The sequence below is a fragment of the Anomalospiza imberbis genome, chromosome 5, assembly GCF_031753505.1.
Source record: "Anomalospiza imberbis isolate Cuckoo-Finch-1a 21T00152 chromosome 5, ASM3175350v1, whole genome shotgun sequence".
NCBI classification, from domain to species: domain Eukaryota; kingdom Metazoa; phylum Chordata; class Aves; order Passeriformes; family Viduidae; genus Anomalospiza; species Anomalospiza imberbis.
Genome location: NC_089685.1, coordinates 33,344,301 through 33,364,796, shown reverse-complemented (window position 1 = coordinate 33,364,796; position 20,496 = coordinate 33,344,301). Strand labels below are relative to the sequence as shown.

Genomic DNA, 20,496 nt, shown 5'->3' with positions numbered 1-20,496 from the left:
GTAAATGAAAGTATTTATAGCAGATTTCAGGTACTTTGAAATTTAAAATTAGTGTCTCCTCAAATGTTAAAGAAAAAATATTTAGTGGCATAACAGTAGCAAAGGTGTAATAACAAGCATATCTCAGTTAAAATAATTCTTTGTGTATTTGCCATTAATTTACTTATGAAAGTTTACTTTTCTCACAAAAGAAGAAATGTGCTACTCAAACTCAACAGAGGAAAATAATAAATTCCCTGAGAAAATAAAAGCCTGATGCTGATTGATAAGTAGGCATGGAGCACTCCAAAATGTTTTGTAAAACACAGAATAGATTAAGATTTAAACTTCTTTTTATTTTTCACTGCATGCTTTTTTGAGGAAGGTGAGGCAGGGAGTGGGGGTCTCAGATCTGTGTTCCTCCAAGCCACTGTGCAGCTGAGGCCACAGCAGGATGATGCATATCAGGTGCTCCCCAATACAGATCCTGCTGCTCTTTGCCCTTGTCACTGTATTGGTCAGATGTTATTCTGATGAGCAAGAGGCCAGTGGGCAGAGCAGAGGCACTGCAGCACCGAGGATCTACTTTCATTAAATGTGGTTTCCAAGAATTACCCACAATTGCATCACAACAAAAGAAAGATGGAAAATCTCAAAAACACGAGACCCATAACCATGAGGTACTAACCTCAGTTATATCTTCTCCCCTGATGGAGGTATGTTTCCAGCAATTTTTCTCTTTCCTTTTCTTCTTGCCAGCTTCCCAAACTGAGGATAATCTTTAATCCTGATTACCCTAATGGCTAGCTCCCTTTCTTTAATATCATCATTATTTGCTTTCACATGGCAGAACTGGCCTTCCTGGTGAATTCACGCCACATGTATGCCCTGTTTTTGGATAGCTCCAACATTCTGCTCAGCATAACATTCTGCCAATAGTTTTCTGAGCTACAGCTAACCAGAAAACCAAGATAATGGACCAGTCTTCTTTCCAGTCATACACTGAGATCTATAGGCTTCCAGCTCTCATGTGGAAGGGCTGCTGATTGTTAGTAACTTTTTATTCACTTTGTGTTAATAGCAGAGAAATGTTAGTGTTGTGTCACCCCTTAGCAAGTGCTGGCTATTAATTTTCAGTTAGTTTGGCGTGTTAACTTACTTTCCACCTTTCAGTTGAAGTCTTGTACCATGCCCATGCCGCAGCTGCATGAACAGTGCCAGCATTAGATCCCAGGGGATTTGTGCCTGTTCCACAAATGCTTTAAGCAAGCAAAGGTGGCACAGTTCTGCTGTTCACTGGCAGCTTGCATGCTAGCCCACTGTGTGCCAGACAGGGGCTTCCAGTGGCATCTGAGGAGCTGGGTGCTTCTGGAAAGAGCAAACAAAGCAAACAAAGTGCAAACAAAGTGTAGCTGATGTGAACTGTACCAAAACACTGATGGCAATGCCCCAAGTAGGCACTAACACCCTTGAATTCTTTGCTGAATGAACACCACTAATTCTTCTCTTCTTTGATTCTCGGTGTGTAGCATGTTCTGTACATGGATAGCAAGGAGGAAATAGAAGAGAGTGGAAGGGGAAGGTGAGGGACTGAAGATCTAAATTTTCTGAAAATTGGGAAGAAACAAAGTAGCTTCAAAGATATTAGTGTTCCTCCAGTTCTGCCTAAAATACCATGTTCAGTATTAGAAGGAGGCAACTAGAATTCTGCCATTTTAAATTTTAAAATATTACTTTACAACTCAAAGATGCTGGAGTTGATTGCTCTCTTGCTGCAGTTGGGGTATTTATAATAATATGTAAAGAGCATTGTATAAATACAAACACATTTCTTGTTGGTACAATACCTATTGAGTGTTGTTTAATGAAATACAATGTATTTAAGTTTACTCAGGTGATGGATTCTTCTCCAGTTCTGATCGTTGTTTGGTGAGATAAAACTTCAAAATAATGCGAATTACATCATGTAATAATATCTAATGGACTTACTATACAGTTTAGTTGATAATTCAGTATACAGAAGACTTTTTTTGATTCTGTTACAAAAAGCTCAAAACATGTCCATCAAAAACATGGACTATTTTAAGAATACAGCTGCTCATCTTATAATGACTTTTGACTTTTCCCAGAATTCTTTTAAGAAAGTTTGGGTTCAAAACTTTTGGATTATCTTTAATTTTAAATACCTTCCATTCAGATCAAGAAACAGATGAGTATCAGTATTTATACCATAGTAGTAACTTGCCTTTTCTCTGATAATGTGACACTGTGGCAAATAAGGACAACAGCCTCCTGGTCTGCAAGAGGCAGAGCTTGGCCAGCAGGTCAAAGGAGGTAATCCTTCTCCCCTGCTCAGCGCTGGAGAGAGATTTCTGGAGTGCTCCATGGGCCCAGTCCATGGGCTCCCCAGTACAAGACAGACATGGACATACAGTGGATGAGGTCCAGCAAAGGGTCACAAAGGTAACGAAGAGGCCAGAGCATCTCTCCTCTGAGAAGAGGCTGGAGGAGATAGGACCACTCAGCCTGGAGAAGAGAAAGCTCAAAGGGGGAATCTTATTAGGGTGTAAAGCAGACAGAGCCAGGCTCTCCTCAGTGGTGCCCAGTGTCAGGACCTGAGGGAATGAACACAAACTGAAACACATGAGGTTCTGTTAAGAGTGTCAGGAAACGCTACTTTGAGAGTGACCAAACACTAGCACAGGTTCTACAGAGAGGTTGTGGAGTTTCTACCCATGGGGATATTCAAGAGCCAGCTGGACACAACCCTGGGAAACCAGCTGTAGTTGGCCTTGCTTGTCCAAGGAGGTTGGACAAGGTGACATCCAGAGATCCTTTTCAACTTCTGTAACAAAATAGCCTTAAGTTTTAGTTTAATAGGAAAGGAGATCTAAAGATTTTAAAGAGAGTAAAATTTCGTCTCAACAGATTGAGGGGAGTTTTCTGTCAAACTTGTGTCCAGGTTTTGGCAATAAAAAATTGCATAATAGGTAATTTATTTTTTTAGAAAATAATCTGGTAGAATATGATTAAGCATTGTATCTGAAATGTAATCCTTTGATAATGGTGTTTGATTACCAGTCACTGGACTGAATATGCTATTTTTTTTCATTCCTTCTTTCATAAGAAACCAATTGCATCCCCTTGGCATTTATTGCAGATGAACAGGAGAGCTCTGGAGCAATTATTTATACTGTTGAGCTCAAGCGCTATGGTGGGCCTCTTGGAATTACAATCTCTGGTACTGAAGAGCCCTTTGATCCCATAATCATTTCCAGCCTTACGAAAGGAGGATTAGCTGAAAGGTAAGTTGGAAAGAAAATTATTTTTAATGTTCTCTCTGTCAAGATATAGATTAGTTTTGTTTACCTAAAACCCTTAATTTTCATGGGTTAGCAACTGATTTTTTTAATAATTCTCCAAATCTGAGTTCATAATCTTTTTGCTGTTGTTTTGTAATCATTGCCAGCTCCAGGAGCATGAGCAGGATGTACATACTATACAAGGCAGAGGATTGTGGTCCTTATTTTATAGATCACCAAGGAAAACCTAATCAATCAAACTGCTCAGTCACAGAAACATTTTAGCAGTCTTTTAAAACCAATAGTGTTGTATAGTAAAATAAGTAAAGAAAGTAAGTAAGCAAAGTTTATCTGAACTCATCATACACTTCTCTGCCGCTGCATCTGTATGTGCACTTACATACACCATAGGAAGCATTATCAGAGAAGCAGAAATGCTCCTCATGGTAAGTGATAGAAGATAATGAAAATTACAAGGATTTTTGTCACCTGTTATTTCTCAGATTGGTTGAGTCATTGTAATTTGATGGTTTCACCTTTGGTGATGGTTTCAGAGAGAACGTACAGCACACAAAACATGATACTGTGCACAGCCAGAACCATTTACACAAAAATAATTTATTTTCTTTTCTTGATTGACCCATCCTGAAGGCCAGGTTTGTGAAATAGCTGGTTGCTTGCTTATACTGCTTTTTTTTATGTTGTGAGACTTCTAGAAGTCCTTCATTTTAGGACTTACCAAGCTGTCTGAGATTGCTCTTGAGCAGGTGGGCTGCAGTGAATATCATCCACAGGTGATTAACTCAACTGTCACAGTAACACAGAAACCCGTATCATGCCTCAGCTCTGCTATTGTCACTACAGCAAAGGTGACTTGCTTTAAGTGTTTCTAACAAAAGAATTACTCTGTGACACAGCAATAAAAGCAAAATAAAAGAAAGATGAGACTTTAATGCTCCAAAATGCAAAGAAATTGCCTTTTTTTGCCTTTTACACTCTCTTCTCAATGTTTTACTTCTCTCTTATTTTAGGACTGGGGCAATTCACATAGGAGACAGAATCCTAGCAATAAATAGTAGCAGTCTGAAAGGAAAACCTTTGAGTGAAGCCATTCATTTGTTACAGATGGCAGGAGAAACTGTCACCTTAAAAATCAAGAAGCAAACAGATGGTGAGTGTGGCCAAGAGTACCATCCATGGTCCTTGATGCACGTGTTACTGCAGATTACCAAGCATTTAGCCCATCCATGGAAAAGCTTGGTGTCAGGAGTAAAAAACAGATTCTCAGAACTGCAGTAAAGCAAGAATCAACTCCTTTTTTTTATATAATCCTATTCAGCTACCAGTCCCAAGAAATTTTCTGTGCCTGTGGGTCACATGAGTGAGCTGAGCGATGCTGAAGATGAAAGCTCTGCTGCACAGAAATCTGGCAAGCTCTCAGACACCTATTCCACTACAGTCCCAAGTGTCGACAGCGCAGTAGAGTCATGGGATGGCTCTGGTATTGATACCAGCTTTGGAAATCAAGGTACTGTCAAAAATACAATCGACATTTAAAGCAGGAATTATTGCCTTCATGGTTGACCTTCCTTTGCCCTAAGTAGAACTTTTTATCTGTATTTTTTAACCCTGTACTTTATAATGTGCTGCTGTCTCATTACGACCACACACCTCAGCAGGCAGCATGATTTCTTGCACTTGGCTGGCCTCAGATTCATTCTTTCATGAGGATGTGATGTGTTACAAAGCATTTATCAATACATTAACAGGCTTTTGTTAGCTTTACTGACATCTGAATGGTTTGGTCCATAGCTCATGCACAACTAAATGAGTTTATCCTTCAAGTACAGATCAATGCAAGGCACAGAACACTCTGGAGATGTTCATGAGTTTGATGCCCATATGCATTAATTTTTAAATGACAACAGATTTATTATAAACTGCTCAAGGGCAACTTTAGTCATTGCCTATGATTTGTAAATCTTTTGCTTCTTCCTCATTCCTGCAGTACTAACTCTCAGCTGTCAAAAACAATCATTCCATTTAAAGACACGATTTTCCATAATGATAATTTTTTCACCTCTCTCTGACTATTGTTTTATCTAGGATTTTCAAATAATTTCAATTTATAACATATGTTTATTTAGGCAGTGAAGGATCATATAGGATATTACATCTTTTAATATTCTAGATAACAAGAAAAATAGTGTACACCCAACTTAAGTGTTTTATTTAACTCTTTTAAAAATGTTTCTTTCCACAGTAAAGCATGTATTCCCATTACCTGGCAGGTATTTGGACAGATAGATCCTTACCTCAAATAACTTTTTTGCTAGAGTTGTAATTCGGATGAATTTGACCCCTTTCCTTATCTGTGTAGGTCAGTTTATCAAAATAGGTTACATTAGATTTTCTTCTGATATTTTTAAGTTCTAAAGAGAAGTATTGCTGAAAAAGTGCCAGAATGGTAATTCTCATTTTCTGGATGAATTGAATATATTTGGAGCAAATTGTTCAGCTGTGGAAAGGATTGAGGCCCAGAACGCTTTCCAAAGTCCTGATGATTTGGATTCTGTGCCAAAGCTGAACCAGTATCTCAAGGCGGTTTTTTTTTAACTCCCTTGAGGAAATCAGCCCAGACTTGGCTGTATACATGGCACCTCTGCTAAACAGCCTGATTGCAAACAGATTTGTGCCTTTATCCCTTGGTGTCATGGTGACCCCCCATTTCTATTAAAGTTCATTCTGTCTTGACCCATCAAGCTGAGTTTGGCTTTGCTCCAAACCCTTCTTGGCAATAAGCACAGACTAAGCAACTTGGGGAGTTTGGGGGATGTTTCTGGAGCACCAGATAATGCTTTATCCTATTAATTACCAATTTAATGCTGGTGAGCTGTCTTTTCTCTCCTTGAATTAATACCCCATTTTGTACCTTTGTCTTATGTGTCTGTTTTACTAACCCAGAGCCTTCACCACACAGCAATCACATTTCCCAACCAATACCTTTCCTAGAATCTGGGGCTATGTAAATATCTGCCAGTTTGCTGGAAAATGCTCACAGCTCTGTAGGTACAGAGCATTTGAGGGAGACAGGTCTAGACTGATTTATGGAAGCAAATTACCCTCTTTAGAGGGGTGGCAGCAGTGGTAAGAGTCATCAACAAAATAGTACTTCCTAACCCAATATGCACATCAAAAACCACCAACTATAGAGCTAAAAAAGTTATATATCAAGGTGCAGCATATATATTATGTATATCAGTTCTACCATAATGGATTTTGCTTGCTAGATCACCATCAGCTTGTGACACATTGATCCGTGTGTTCTTCTTGATACGTCACTTGGAAACTGCTTCCTACTTGGAATTCAAATTACACCTGGTTTCAGTTAAAGAAGTACTGTTGAAGTAATGCCTGTTTTGCTAATATTATAAAAACACAGATATAAACTCTGCAGGTCTAAAAGCCATCTGATGCTTCTTACACAGCATTGAGACACTTAGAAATGGGTGATAGAGATGGTGTACATTGGTCTTGGGAATGTGTGCCCATTGTGAGACAGGCCTTTCCTGAGCTCTCAGAGCCCTAGGAAAAGGGTACATGAAAAGCCAAGTTCATGGGATTTTTTAATGCATCTTTGGAAACTTTTTTCAATACATCTGAAGCAGTTTTCCATAATTACTTAGCTTTAATTTTGGGCATGTTGCATATGACCATGTTAACATGTATTTAACACATCCATAACACGTGATTTATTTACTGTGTTCACTCTAGGATGTCAAATTGGTAACTGATAAATTGTGGCAGTATCTAGAACTAAGTATAAAAGCAGCTGAGACATAAACAGTACAAGAACAGTGTTAGATATATTTAAGAGTTTGCTTTCAGTGGACTTTCACAAGAGAAACTCTACAGCATACTTAATTCCAGACATAATTCTAGGTCAAATAATCTGGCTACAGGAAAAAAATGAGGTAACAATGACAAATTCAACCGTTCTTAACAACCCAGTTTCAGAGGTGTGCTTTCCTGTCATTTCAGCATATGCATTGCTGTAAATTAGTAATTCATCTTTTTAGGACACACCTATCAGGCTTCAGGATACAACTTCAATGCCTATGACTGGAGGAGTCCCAAGCAGGGCAGTTTGTCCCCTCCAGGCAAAGCACGGAACCACCCATTTCATGATCCAGGGCTGAGTGACGACGAGTGGGATCGACCTGCAGCCAGCATGTAAGTTCCCAGACAAGTTTCTGTTCTCTGGTTTGCAGCTGCAGCAGTGCCTCAAAAATGAGCACTAGCTGTCTTGAACGAAATTATGTTTTTCTAATGAAGTTATAGCAACTCTTCCTTTAAATATGATACACAGTATATTTAATGAAACTTACTGGGACAGCTTTATGGAGGATTATGATGCCAAAACCAAGACATATATTTATTTCAAGTTACTTCAGGCTATAAAACACAGCATTTATCCCTGAAGAATAAACAAACGAAAAAATTAGGGCATTTCCCTGGGCAAGTTTCAGAAAAAATCTGATCTGTTTTTCACTCCACAAAAATAAACCTAGAGATAATGTGGCTGAAGACAACTGGTATGTTAATCTTTTGTCTTCTATGAAAATTCATTTTGGTTTGGGCAAAGAAGCACAAATTACAGTCTTCTTCCATAAAGGCTTGAGACATTCACATTCTGTAGGAGTGATTCAGTAGGAGTAAAAAGTGATGCAGGTACAAATGTCTTGTCCAAACTATTGGTATTTTGCCATGCATTTATTCCTCCTCTCCTGAAAAGTAAATCTCATTTTCAGTAAATTTCTCTGCAGACAAAAGCACTTCCTGAGGAAAAAAAATTTACTTCACAATTCCTGGAAATAGTGAAAGACCTAAAAATCTATATTCTATTCTAAGTTTCTTTTCTTTTGGATTTGTTAGTGGATCCATTGCAGAGACTTGGGTAGTTTCTGCCAATGAACAGTTCTCCTTCACACATGGCAAGACAGTAAAAGAGATTTCTGTGCTCTTTGCAGCCACCCTCAGGACCTGCAGACATGCATGTCCTTCATGAGAAATACACTTTCTTGGTGTGCCAGCACAGTGAGCCTGCAATCTCAGTTTGTGAAAAATTCAAGTTTAGTGTTAAAAAAAAAAACCTTCCTGGTGCCTGTATAAACATACTGGGTAAGGAAATCCATGAGGTCCAGTCTGTAACATTTGAAATACAAATCAAGGCAAAGTTTAGATGCTGCTTTCAGAATTTGAATGTCAAAGCTTCTGATACAGCCCATGGCTTTGTGGCATTTTGTCTGGAGACAAGCCTGGCAAGATGACAACTAAGATGTGAGCAAGTGTGAATTCTCAGTCCATATCCAGCTCCTTTGGTCCCTACTGCAGAAGCACACCAGCAATTTCCATAGGCTAGTAGTGGATGGTGTTTAATAAAGGAAATTAGATTGTTTTCTTCATACTGCCCATTCTTGGTAGCCTGGTATTTTTAGTTTAATAGGGTCTTTATCTACAGTTACAGCCCGTATTTTGTTCTCAAATGAGATGTAGCCATGGATTCCAGAACACCTACTGTTTTGCAGCTATGTAAGTAATGGGCTGAAAAAGTTGATGAGCAGTGAATCAGGGAGCTGGATTGTAAAATACAGAATCTTCTAAATGAAAAGCATGTGTTCTATTACCATTTTAAAGCACTGTTCAGCAGAAGGTATGCACATTAAAGAGTCTTGTTCTGCTTGTCAATGTGACTTGCACCTGAGACATACAGTACAAATTAAAATAATGATTACTTTAATGCTGTATCTGTAAAATGGATGGTGCCACATCTGATGGTGTGCTGGAGTATTTGAGTGCTGGAGTATTTGAGAAGGCTATGTCTGTTCTTCAAGCCTGTTGCAGGAATCCTCAGAAAAGCACCTCTTCTCTTGTAGTTCTAGCTAAACAACTTCTCTTCTTCTCTAGCTGTAGAAAGTAATTTTTTCTTGCCTTTGTTTTGTGTAGCACAGCTTCCAAGAATATGTGGCAACAGAAGGAGACTGAGACATTGGGAGAGAATCAAGAAAACCATTTAAAGCAAACATCTGTAGAAAGATCAGGTGGAGAGAGCATCAGGAGCGTGAAGAAAGAGGGAAAGATGTGGAAAGGTGCCTCTGGAGGGCAAAGGAAAGGTGGGGGACAGCTGGAAGAGTGGAATACTTCCAGGTAGGAAACCAAAAAGTTCACAAAAGTGAGATCCAGCTGGGCTGAGGCAGAGGTGAGGGGCAGGGGGTGTGAGAAAACAAGGGAAGAAAGGAAAAACAGTTGAAATGAGAAAAACAGGGTAAAAGCAGAAAACACCGCATTAACTTGCTGTTGATTGACAGAGAAATTTCAGTGGGCAGGCAAATGAAACCAGAGAGCTTAAACCACTCTCTAGCCTGGTGTCTACCTATCACTGGCAGGTAGGAAAAGTCTGTTATAGTTCCTGCTCCTGAGAAAATGTTTAACACATTAAAACATCAATGCTTAAAGGAATGAGTCTGCCAGATCCAAGAACCTACTCATTAAAAAAAAACTAAAAAACACGAAGATTTTGTCTCTCATATGGCAATAAGAACCAAATCATAGATACCCATGTCTTCGTTATCTGTCCTACTGCCTTTCCTTCAGACTTTTTATGCATCTGAATTTCTGATGGCTCTTTAAAAAAGCGTCAGAAAACCAAATATGTTCATTATGGATCAAACAATATTTCATATGACTTAAAATCAATTCCTCAGGTTTTAGATAAAAAAGACATCTAGATAAATTATTTTGGTACCTCTTCTGGTTTTTTGGTGTAGTAGCTCAGCTACAAATTACTCATGTGGCTATAATGAAGATGCAAAAGTTGAGATTTCACACACCAAGAGACATGATTCAGAGAAAGAGCAAAAGAGGAGAGGAGAGCTGAAAAAGAAATTGCATTCACTAAGAAGTCCAGACGTAGAGGCATCATGATTTTCTATTTCACAGAAGTCAGAGAAGAAATGGACCTCCAGTTCTAGGAAATCCAGGTTTTTCTGTCACAGACAATTGCCTCAAATTATCCTGTTCATTAGCTTAAGATCCATTTGATATCATTAATATGCAATATAACAAGAGATATTGTAATGGATAAATTAATCTACATTCAACATTGGCTATTGAAAGAACTACATAGAATTATTGAAAAAGCTCATTTCAGAAGTCAAGGATCTTTCTAAAATCATGTTTTAAATACTTTCTTGTCTTGCCTGGGAGGAATTGCATCTGTGATCTGAGTAGGTATTCTTGCCATTGCTGTATCTATTGCAATATCTTAGAAAGAGACACTGATGCTAGGTGGAGAATCATTGCAATAAGAGATTGAAATGGCTGACCATTGTCTGCTTGACTGATTGTAGCTGTAAGAAAGCATCTCTGAGGCAGAGTATCATGTTTGTGAAGCATTCAAGCTGTCCTCCCTTGTGCTGGGCAATTGTCCTATTTAAAAGCCGTTCTGTAAACAGAATTACATTCATGCTATTCTCAGTAATACATTGTTTGTCAAGCAAGGCCTCAGATGCTTCCATAATAGTGTTTGCTCTGTTTATGTGCTGTTAAGCACCACTAGCTGCAGTCCATGGGCAGCTGCTCCAAAGTAACAGCTTGCTGCCACCAAAAAGGTGAATTGTCACTTTCCTTCCTCATCCTTCTTCCCCTGTGCCTTTCACATAATCAGCCCTCTCCCATGCAGCAGCTCTGATGTTTATGTGAACCTTTACTGAGCTGCTTCCCCTTGCTAAGGTAGAAAAACCTCCTGCTTCCCTCCCTGTATACACACATACACTGTAAAGATGTTGCTTTGGGCTGTGTCACTGCAGCCCAGAGTTGGGGTTTTTATCAGGCCTCACTTGCTGAGCAACTACCCTAAGCATCACTGTCACCAACATCTGCTCAAGAGTGCTTTTAATTAGGCTTTGGTGCATTTATGAAACACCAGAGACCTAAGTTTCCATGCAAGACAGTGGCATCCCTGAAAGTTTCTCTGTGTTTATGTATGAAATGATTGGAGCAGTTTATATTATCGCGATCAGCTGGATTAAATTGATAATTCAGCAGTTTAGGCTGAAGGAATCAGGTAAAAAGCACCACCAAGCCTCTTCTGCAAAATGTTTGCAAAAAAAGAGGACTCTTTTCATATTGCCTGGGAGAAGTCTGTGAGGTTGAAAGGTTTTATTGCAAATATTTGTTGCACGGAGCAGCTCTGCACACAGCTACTGGTTGATTCATTAATTTTCACAGGGAGGTCCTGGTTTCAATCCAGTAAAAATGTGTATTGAATTGTTCTTGGAATCCATTTATCTCCTTACTGATCAACTCGCTGCTCAGATCCTGCCAGCTGCTAGTGACTGCCAGGTTATGAGAAGGCTTGTCTGTCATGTGCTCTGCATGTCCATCCGGCCTCTCCTGGTCAGCGACTCTTCCCCACTCTCCTGCATAACGTTCTGTCATTCAAGTTGCAGTCTGTGGCAAGGCACGTGTGTATTATATATTTTTAGAGGGGGGAAAAAGTCCACATTTTTTTAACTTCTCATTGTAAATCTAGCTTCACAGGTACCCATGATAACACCGAGGCTGACCAGGAGGAAAATTTCTGGTCTCAGGCTCTGGAGGATTTAGAGACCTGTGGCCAGTCAGGAATTCTGAGGGAACTAGAGGTAGAAAAATCTTAACCTTTCTTTCCAATTGTAGAGAAATATAATGGTTTTGGTTTGGTTTACATTCATTTTATTTTCTCCTTTTTTCTTTTAAGTTGCACTAATCACACCAATTCATTTAAAAGCTTTAACCCCTCTCCACAGGACAAGGCTGACAGGCGTCTGTGTTTGAGAAACATGACTCTCTTGGTACCTACCCTTTACCTTTATATTTTTGCTTGTGCAGCTGCCTCCCCTGCCCCTAACCAGAGCTGTTTTCTTTTGTGCAATGCAACCAAAATTCTATAAACATGTTCACCCCAGTGCTTTTGACTTGCAGCTTCTGCTGTGCATAACCATCGATGCTGTCTGTACAGGCAGCAAATGGCACAGAACTTCTAAGTGGGCATAACCTTCCTGCAGCAATACATTCTATTCGCTGACAGATGCTTCCTGCAGCTTTTCTTAGCATGTTGTAGGTTGTCTTTTAAATTGAAACTTATTTTGATTAAAATGAACATAAAAGAAAATCAGCTTCTCAAAATGTTTACCTATAATCACACCACTCTGAAAGAAAAAGAAGCTGCCATTGTGAGAAATGTTCATGATACAGAAATTTCTTCACCGTGTAACAAATTTTTGTATTTCATCCTTAAGTTTATTACAAATCTAACCATGCTTTGTGTTAGATTGTGCTGAGGGCATCAGGGGAAGAAAACAGAGACAGAGTAACTTAGGAGTCTTTAATTGTCTAATCACCTTTTCTGTAAGTTATCTAATCAGAACAATTACCATTGTACTGCCAATTAAAGCTACAGAATGAAAGGTCCTAAAATATTTTCTTTTATGTTCTTTTAAATTCCTGGAGCTGCAAAACTGGCAGAATCTCATTTTCATTTTTATGTTATATAAAGTCCTTTAGCAGCCAGGAGGAATGTGAATGGCATAACTGGGTGAAAGTTTTTCAGTTCAGATTAATTTACTTCCTCAGATTTATGGCTTTTGTATTGCATGTTTGTGTAGCAAAATGTGATTCTCATATATTTGTTATTGAAAACCAGAGAAATGAGGAGAAAATGTTACAGTTCGATATGGTTTAGTACTGCAGGCTTCTCTTGCAGTTTTCAGTATTCAGAGCATAATAAAAGGATATGGAAATAGATAATTCCAAAAGGGAAATAGGTCATCCGTGCTGACTAGAATTCAGTTATTTCAACACACTGAATTTTCCTCAGCCTTTCACAAAAGTGAAATTCAGAACTGTAGATGTACCATTTATAGCATCGCCTCGTTGCACAACCCCCAGCTCTGAAAAGAAAGCCAGACTCATTCAGTGTGACAGGATGCTGAGTGTGGCCATGCCTCTACTTTATGAAGTGCCATGGCATAGTCAAGGACTCCTTATCATTTTTCATTTCAAGGTCTTCAGTCAAAGAGCAAAGAAGGCTGTTGTTTGCCAAGTCCTCTGGCTGCTTTTGCTCCATCAGACACTAATATCAGTCATTACTGGGCACAAAAAATGTTACGGCTACAATCCATTATCTTATAGTGAAAGTAGTGCTGGAGCTGTGAGAAGGAAGGGTGACAGACATGCTCACCAGAGTTATAGGCAAACATTTATTTGTCTGTTTTGCCCTTATTTATTACTTCTCCCCTTCAAACAGGCTGTCTGCATCCAGTCCCTGTCAGAGTTCAGATTATGGTCTTTTAATTTCCCTTTCTAGTTGTCCATCAGAAGAGATAATAAATAGGAAATTCAGCACACCCTGTCCCTGCAGTGGCTTGCCGAAGTGCATATGCCTCCCATTCTCCAGAGCAGAAAATCTTTCCCAAGGGTGAAGGCTCCTTGCTGTGCATGGATGCTTTTCAAGTTCAGTCTGTTCCGCCCAGTGGGTGAGGTGACTCCCATCATCATCTTTCATGATTTCATGTAGTCTTGCATCTTAAACAAAAGGCTTTTACTGAGATTAAAACCAGCAATGAAACCAGGGCCAGTATTAGTGCTGAGCTAAGGCAGCCACTCTTGCAGTGTGCGTGTCATGCAAAGTTTCTTTCCAGGCAGTGAGCTCACCTGCACTGAGTTTTCCCTGAGCTTGGAGTAGTATCCAGGCACTCTGCCCATGCTGGCTCTAGAGCTACCTACATATTCTGCTGGCTCACATATTTTTACCTTGCACACAGTCTGAATTGTAAATGCCTTCCTGTAGTTCCAATTCCAACAAATGCAATTATGCCACAACTTAGATGTTGTTTTATTTATGTTGTTTTATTTATGCTTATTTTTAAAATAAGCAATTGCACTACATACTCTTCAGTCTGCCAGGGGACTGGCTTACAAGCATAGCAGTTCTGGTGCTCAGTATTTTAGTTTGAAATGCCATCTGAAAGCTTTTGCCCATAGGGTTCATGTATTGTTATTGTGTTTTGTTGTGGTCCTTTATTTTATAGTGACTTGCAAGCAGATTGAACATCTATCCTTTTGCCTTTTGCTGTGATTGTGTTCTAACAAAGAATAGAGGTGGTTTTTCCTACTGCTGTGAATTAACCACTTACTTAACCCACATTCTCTGTTACAAATTAACCTGTTCATTAATGCTCTAGGCCACAATCATGTCAGGAAGTACAATGAGTTTGAATCATGAGAACCCACAACCTCGTAACCAGCTGGGAAGACAAGCCAGCTTCCAGGAAAGAAGTTCTGTAAGGCCACATTACAGTCAAGCTACTCGTAGCAACACATTGCCGTCAGATGTGGGGAGAAAGTCCATGGTTCTGAGAAAATTTAAGCAAGAAATGAAAGAAATCATGTCACCAACTCCTGTGGAGTTACACAAGGTCTGTAAATTTTCTTCTGACAGCTTTGAAATAATCTATTCAGCACAGGAACTCTAATTATATGGCAACACAGTAAGCACTTTTTATAATGACTCACAGACATAATTTGGGGGCCATGCATATTAGTTCTTACAAACACATTAATGATAGATCCTTGTGGGGAAAAACAAATGAATAAGATGCATCCTTGTCTACTATTTCATTTTACAATAAATCCTCAAAAGGCACTGCTTTTTTGACAGGAGCATCCACTAGTAATTTGGATTGACAGGACCAATAACTCTTTTCTGCAAAATGTGTTCATTAAGAAAGCAAAGTTTAATTTCTAGAAAATACATTTCTTCAGGAAATTACTCAGGAGGGTTTGGGGCTCCCATAGGTCCTTTTTTAAATTAAAAACTCATTTTGAATCAAATACAAGAGATTTGATGTACATAATATAGAATGCTATTTCAAATTAGGTATTGCTTCTTTTCCCTTTAAAATTCCTTTGCTCTGAAAAGGATAAATAATCTTCAGACTATGCAACTTTTCACTGCTCAAGATGATTGAAATCACTTAGTGATTCAGTAGCACCGCACTCCTAGCAAGCACTGGATAAAGTATGTTTGGATTTGCACAGCAAACACCTGGCCACTTCAGGTCTCAAGTCCAGTGAGGCCATAAGAGCAACCAGTTTGAGGGACATTATAATGCCGTTCTCTCTGATGGGAATGAGCATCCCATTTCCTGCACCCATCTTCCTCTTAAAGGTCTGAGATCTTTCCAGAAAGGAAGCAGAACACAGGGAAATTTCATTAATATGTCATCTGGTCATTCTCAAGAGATTTGGGTTGGTCTCTAATCCTTGTGGATTTGCCTGAGTTTAGTCTGTAGTTCAGCTGAGTTCAGTAACGTAAGGACGTGCTGAGTGTGGGGTAAATGAATGTTTATAGAAGGTAGAAGAGAGTTGATCTCATATATGGTAAATTAAATCATTGCCAGTGTATATGATCAATAAGGATGTGTTGTCATAGTTTTAAGCTATTCCTGTTTCCAGCTTGATGTCATCAGTGGAGTTAGGTACTGTGCTCAGTTTTTCTGAGTACTGAATAAACGTGAAATATAAAACCAAAGTATGCCAGTAGGCATTTCACAGCATGCTCACATTCAACAAAGGCACAGTTCTGGATTACAAAACCAGCCTTCCATGTTAAAATAAATTGTTACCTGGAAAGGAGTCCTCAGACTTCTGTTAATAAGTCAGTGGTATTCTGTGATAGTAACTAGCTGTTAGAGTCCTGGGCAGTACAAAAAACCTGTCCATGAGCTTTCTCTTGCTTCAGCTGACCATTTTTAAGATTGGTTTGACCTTCCCTTGAAGTAATTTCCAGATTTTGTTCAGACAAAATACGTAGGTTTCCCCTCTCTGCTGAAGTGATGCTGAGTTTGCTTTTACTGTCTGTTCTGTCATCCAGAAAAAGAGTCATTTTCTCTCTAAAAATCTAAACATGTAACCTGTACAGAGGATTTTCCAAATCCTTACAGTTATTCAAGAAAAACAGAAACTAGTGACTGGATCTTATGCTCTGATTCCCCAAAGTAAGGTTATACCCCTATGACACGTGCAGGTTAGCCGAGGCCGCATGGACTGCTTTTTATCTGAGCAAGTTCTTACTTGTTAGTTTTCCTGCTGGTTCTTGTGTAGTAGTATGCCTGCTACTTTATGTCATGGATTCATGTTCATTTTTGTATTAGACCTCTAGTTTAACACTAATAACCTGTTCCTTTGGACAGCTTGTTCAATCAGAGTTTTCCAAAAGAGCTGCAATGCCACAGCAATGACTGTCAGGGGAACGCCATGGTTGAAGTATTTTTCATGTATCCTCTTGCTGGCAATGTATTCTGCCCTCTGGAGGCAAATGTCTTAATTAGGTGGGCCATTGAAAAATAGGAAGACTTGGAAAACTGTGATGGTATGGGCCATTTTGAGATACAAGCTAAGGCATAGCTTGTCTAAGACCCCCCTCGGCAGATTGTCAAGCACATACTTGGCTACAGGCTGCTGAGCTTTCCCAGCCTCATGGGCAGGGCAGGGCAGGTGCCTTTGTCCTGTGTCAGTGTGATGAGTCTGCATCCCTGCTGAGGCAGGGCCTGTGTGCCCACAGGTCAGAGTTCACTTTGCAGCAAAGTAACCTGAATTCTTCACTGCTACTTCTCTCCGCATTGCATTCACCAGTTGTGCACTTGAACTGTCTGTGTCCTGAGGAAACTAGGATTGAGATAAGTGTCCTCCAAATCTCTTCAAACATTTGTTCTAGATGGTTTAATAACATTTAATTTAGCTGGATAGTGTATTGCTATATCAGTACCTAAATTTAATGAATGCCTTTAATGATTTTATCTACTTAGGTAATAATATAGATTAATATTTTTCTAAAAATCATAGCAGACCATTTTTAGAAGTTTCATAGAGCACACTTTCCTCTGAGAGCAAAAATATGCACTAAGATCAGATAATTTTTCAATATTATTATTGTAAGTAGTCATTAACCTAAAATTGCAGTCAGTTAAAATATCTCAATAGCTGATCTGTGCAAGATGTATGAATTTAAATTAAGCATTTTCCCATAGACTTGAGAGGGAGGAGAGGTATAGGCACAGACTCAAAATGTATAAGCTTGTGTTTTAAATTTGTAACTATTTAATTGCTTATGAAATAGGAATTCAATTTCCAAACCCACTATCTTTTTCCCTTAGGCTCCTGATGTAAATTTAAAAGTCTAACAAAATCACCCGAATGGAGATTTTGTTATTGAGATCAGACCTTCTAAAGAGTTGTGATCAGCAGTAGATAAACCAGCATGATTTAGGTGTTGTGTGAATCGTCTGCGGTTTTATTCCTTTCAGAGAGGATTGCTGCAAGTCAAGATGAGGAACCTGTGGTAGGGCTTTGTCCATACCCATTATTAAATAGAAATTGAGTATTTCAGGTAGCAAGGCTTTTTTTCTCTTTGAAGAATATATGTTGTCCCGGGAAGAATTAGCCCCAAAATTAAAACCTCTAATACGAAAGAAAGTTGTCTGCAGATGACTTCCATCTGAAAAATGTGACAGCTGTCAAACATGCAACAAATTTAAATTGCTACCTCATTCCTGAAGCAAGCATCAGTTTCTTTAAGTTCCAAGCTCCTGTTAAGCACAGCAAAAGTCAAGAGAAGATAGCCATAAGGGAAGCAGTTTGTAAAAATCTAGGATCTGTAGATTTGAAGAACCACAAACATCAGAAAATACTGTGAAATGCATAAGTTGTGATTGATAAAAGACATGGGATGATCATTCCCAAGGTCTGTGCCCTTCCCTGTCCCCTGCCTGCTCCATTGCACTAACTTCCTACTGACCCTCTACAGCGAAACCCTTCTTTCATGCCCTTTGCAATTCGAAATGCTCCATTTTTTGTCTCACAAGGTGGGCATGAAGTAGCATGTGCATTATTACAGACAAGATCTGGGTTAAGGTGCGCTTATGTGTAATGGCTCTTCTTATCGGTGTCTAGAGCCAAATTTGTGCATGTTCTGTTTGCTGATAGATCGCTCACTGAAAACAGGGGAAAAGCAACACTGTCATTGAACAAATGAATGGGACCACTATCCCTGGTGAGCTATTCTACACTCCAGTTTGGCTTTGAGAAGGTCTTGACTGTAATAGTGTCCAGTTTGGGATCTGAAACTTAAAGAAATATGTTGACCATATGGACAGGATCCCAAGAAAAACAAGCCTTATTTCACATCACTGCAAAGAAAGACAGAATAAAGTTATCTTCTTCTCTGTGGATATCAACAGGCTTAAGCCTCAGCAAGGGTGATTTAGTTTAGACACAAGGGAAACATCTGAAGGACTAGAAGGGTTTACTTTAATAGACTGTGGAATCTTGATTACTGGAGATTTGAAAATGTGAGGCAGATAAATATATCTCTGAAATGGCTTAGGTGCAGTTGATCCTGTCTCAGGACAAGAATAAAGTCTAGATGACTTCAGAGAGTCCCATGTTTCATGTGCTTTTGTAGTTCATCTGGGGCTGGATCCAGCTCCATTTGACTCCAGTGCCTGAAGAGGGGGAAAAGAAAAGGAGTAAGTGGAAAATGGAAGTTCCTTTTAAAAACTGCGCCACCTGTGCTAGAACAGGACAGAGTATTTCACGTCTTCTTCTCTTAGGCATTATATCCCATTTTTACATTAACTTTTCAAGGCTTCTTTAAGAAGCAGTTAGCTTGAAGAACTTCTGTCCTTTGTGATGCTGAGGATGAAAACTTACTTTGCTAGAAGAGAATTTGGGTTTTGGTCCAGAGCTAGTTATTTTTCATTTCTGCCAGGAAGTACACATCTGTCAGTAAAATCTATCTCCCTGCTTTTTTTTTTTTTTTTTTTTTTTTAAGTCTTTAGAATGGTGGTCTTACAGCACTTTTGTAGCAGCTTCAAACACACGTTTCATTAAAGCCATGTTAAACATGCTGTGATATCACAAACAAAAGCCTCTGTTCATAGCAAATTACTAGAATTTCCCTAGAGTCCTGCTGATAATAGCTTCTGTTGATACAAATTACAATCATTTTATGATTAATTATTGTGAATTTGCAGATAGGTTTTTCAGTAGCTGAAATGCCTATTGACTTCTAAAGTTCATGCAGGGATGGAGGACATATGACAGGTTCAGCTAGAAGTTATCTTGGAGGAGGATGGAGGAAAAGAGGGCAAAAAACTTAACCACCACAGTCCCTGTGAAGTGTGAAATGACAGCTCACACCCAAAAAAGTCACTGGCAGGAAGAAAACCTTTAGCTTAAGGGGACTTTAGGTGTGGCTTTCTGCTTTGCAGTGCTGTTCAGGGGGAGAAAAACAAGGGAAGAGGATGAGCTGGGGTAAAGTTAGGGACAAACACCACTTGGGGGTGTTTGTGCTCCCCACGGCACAAGACTGATGTTTTCACAGCAGCCCCACAATGCACCACCCACATCTACAGAGAAAATGGTGCTACTGCTGCAGCCGCTGCCCTTCTATCAACTGCTCTCAGCTGCTGCCCAGGACAGCTACCAAACCTACTAGGGAGTGTGATTTCATTCTGGTCAAAGCAGGGCTGATACACCCCTAAACCCAAGTCAAGAAAAATGTAGAGACCAGCAAAGAAACCAAATCCCAAATCCTTTATTCCCATTTTGAGACAGCCTAGTCTCAAAACCTTCTGGCATACCTTTTCACACTGGCAATTTATACAGGAGCTCAGCAGCTTTCTGAAGGCAGCACCAACCAGTGCTGTGCCCCAGCACTGCTGTGCCTTGGCATTCTTCTGTGAGATACTCACCAAGTCCTCAGCCTGCTTTGAACAGGACACTGGACTAGAGACTTTCCAAAGTCCCTTTCAGTTCAAATGATTCTGCAATTCAGAAACATCAGGAAGGAATTCAGTGGCTGGTGCACACACAAGGATGCAACACATCCTTTAAACATTATTTGTACCAAGCCATTATAAAATTTTGGAAAGTTAATGTCATTTTTATCAGCCAAGGTATGATAGAACCAGTGCATTTTGAATTCAAGGTGATACGTGCTACAGCACTAAAAACACAGGTTTGACTGTGCAACTGTATCTGTGCACCGTGGCAGACCACTCACACAATTTACTTGCATGGGTCAGCACCCCTGGTGTGAGGGAGGACCAAG

General features: G+C 39.4%; 1 protein-coding gene across 17 annotated transcripts in view; it reads left to right on the top strand.

Annotated features, from left to right (window-relative positions):
* Nucleotides 1-20,496, top strand: part of GRIP1 (glutamate receptor interacting protein 1) — a 310,240-nt gene that overhangs the window by 285,968 nt on the left and 3,776 nt on the right. For 13 of the 17 annotated variants that reach the window (XM_068190152.1, XM_068190149.1, XM_068190147.1 and 10 more), the window contains 8 exons: nt 3,140-3,284; nt 4,313-4,452; nt 4,621-4,809; nt 7,361-7,514; nt 9,288-9,488; nt 11,875-11,986; nt 12,131-12,175; nt 14,567-14,800. In XM_068190152.1, coding sequence (XP_068046253.1) covers nt 3,140-3,284; nt 4,313-4,452; nt 4,621-4,809; nt 7,361-7,514; nt 9,288-9,488; nt 11,875-11,986; nt 12,131-12,175; nt 14,567-14,800 — 1,220 coding nt within the window. The remainder of the gene's footprint in view (nt 1-3,139; nt 3,285-4,312; nt 4,453-4,620; nt 4,810-7,360; nt 7,515-9,287; nt 9,489-11,874; nt 11,987-12,130; nt 12,176-14,566; nt 14,801-20,496) is intronic. The other 4 variants (XM_068190161.1, XM_068190160.1, XM_068190146.1 and 1 more) reach the window with 2 other exon arrangements.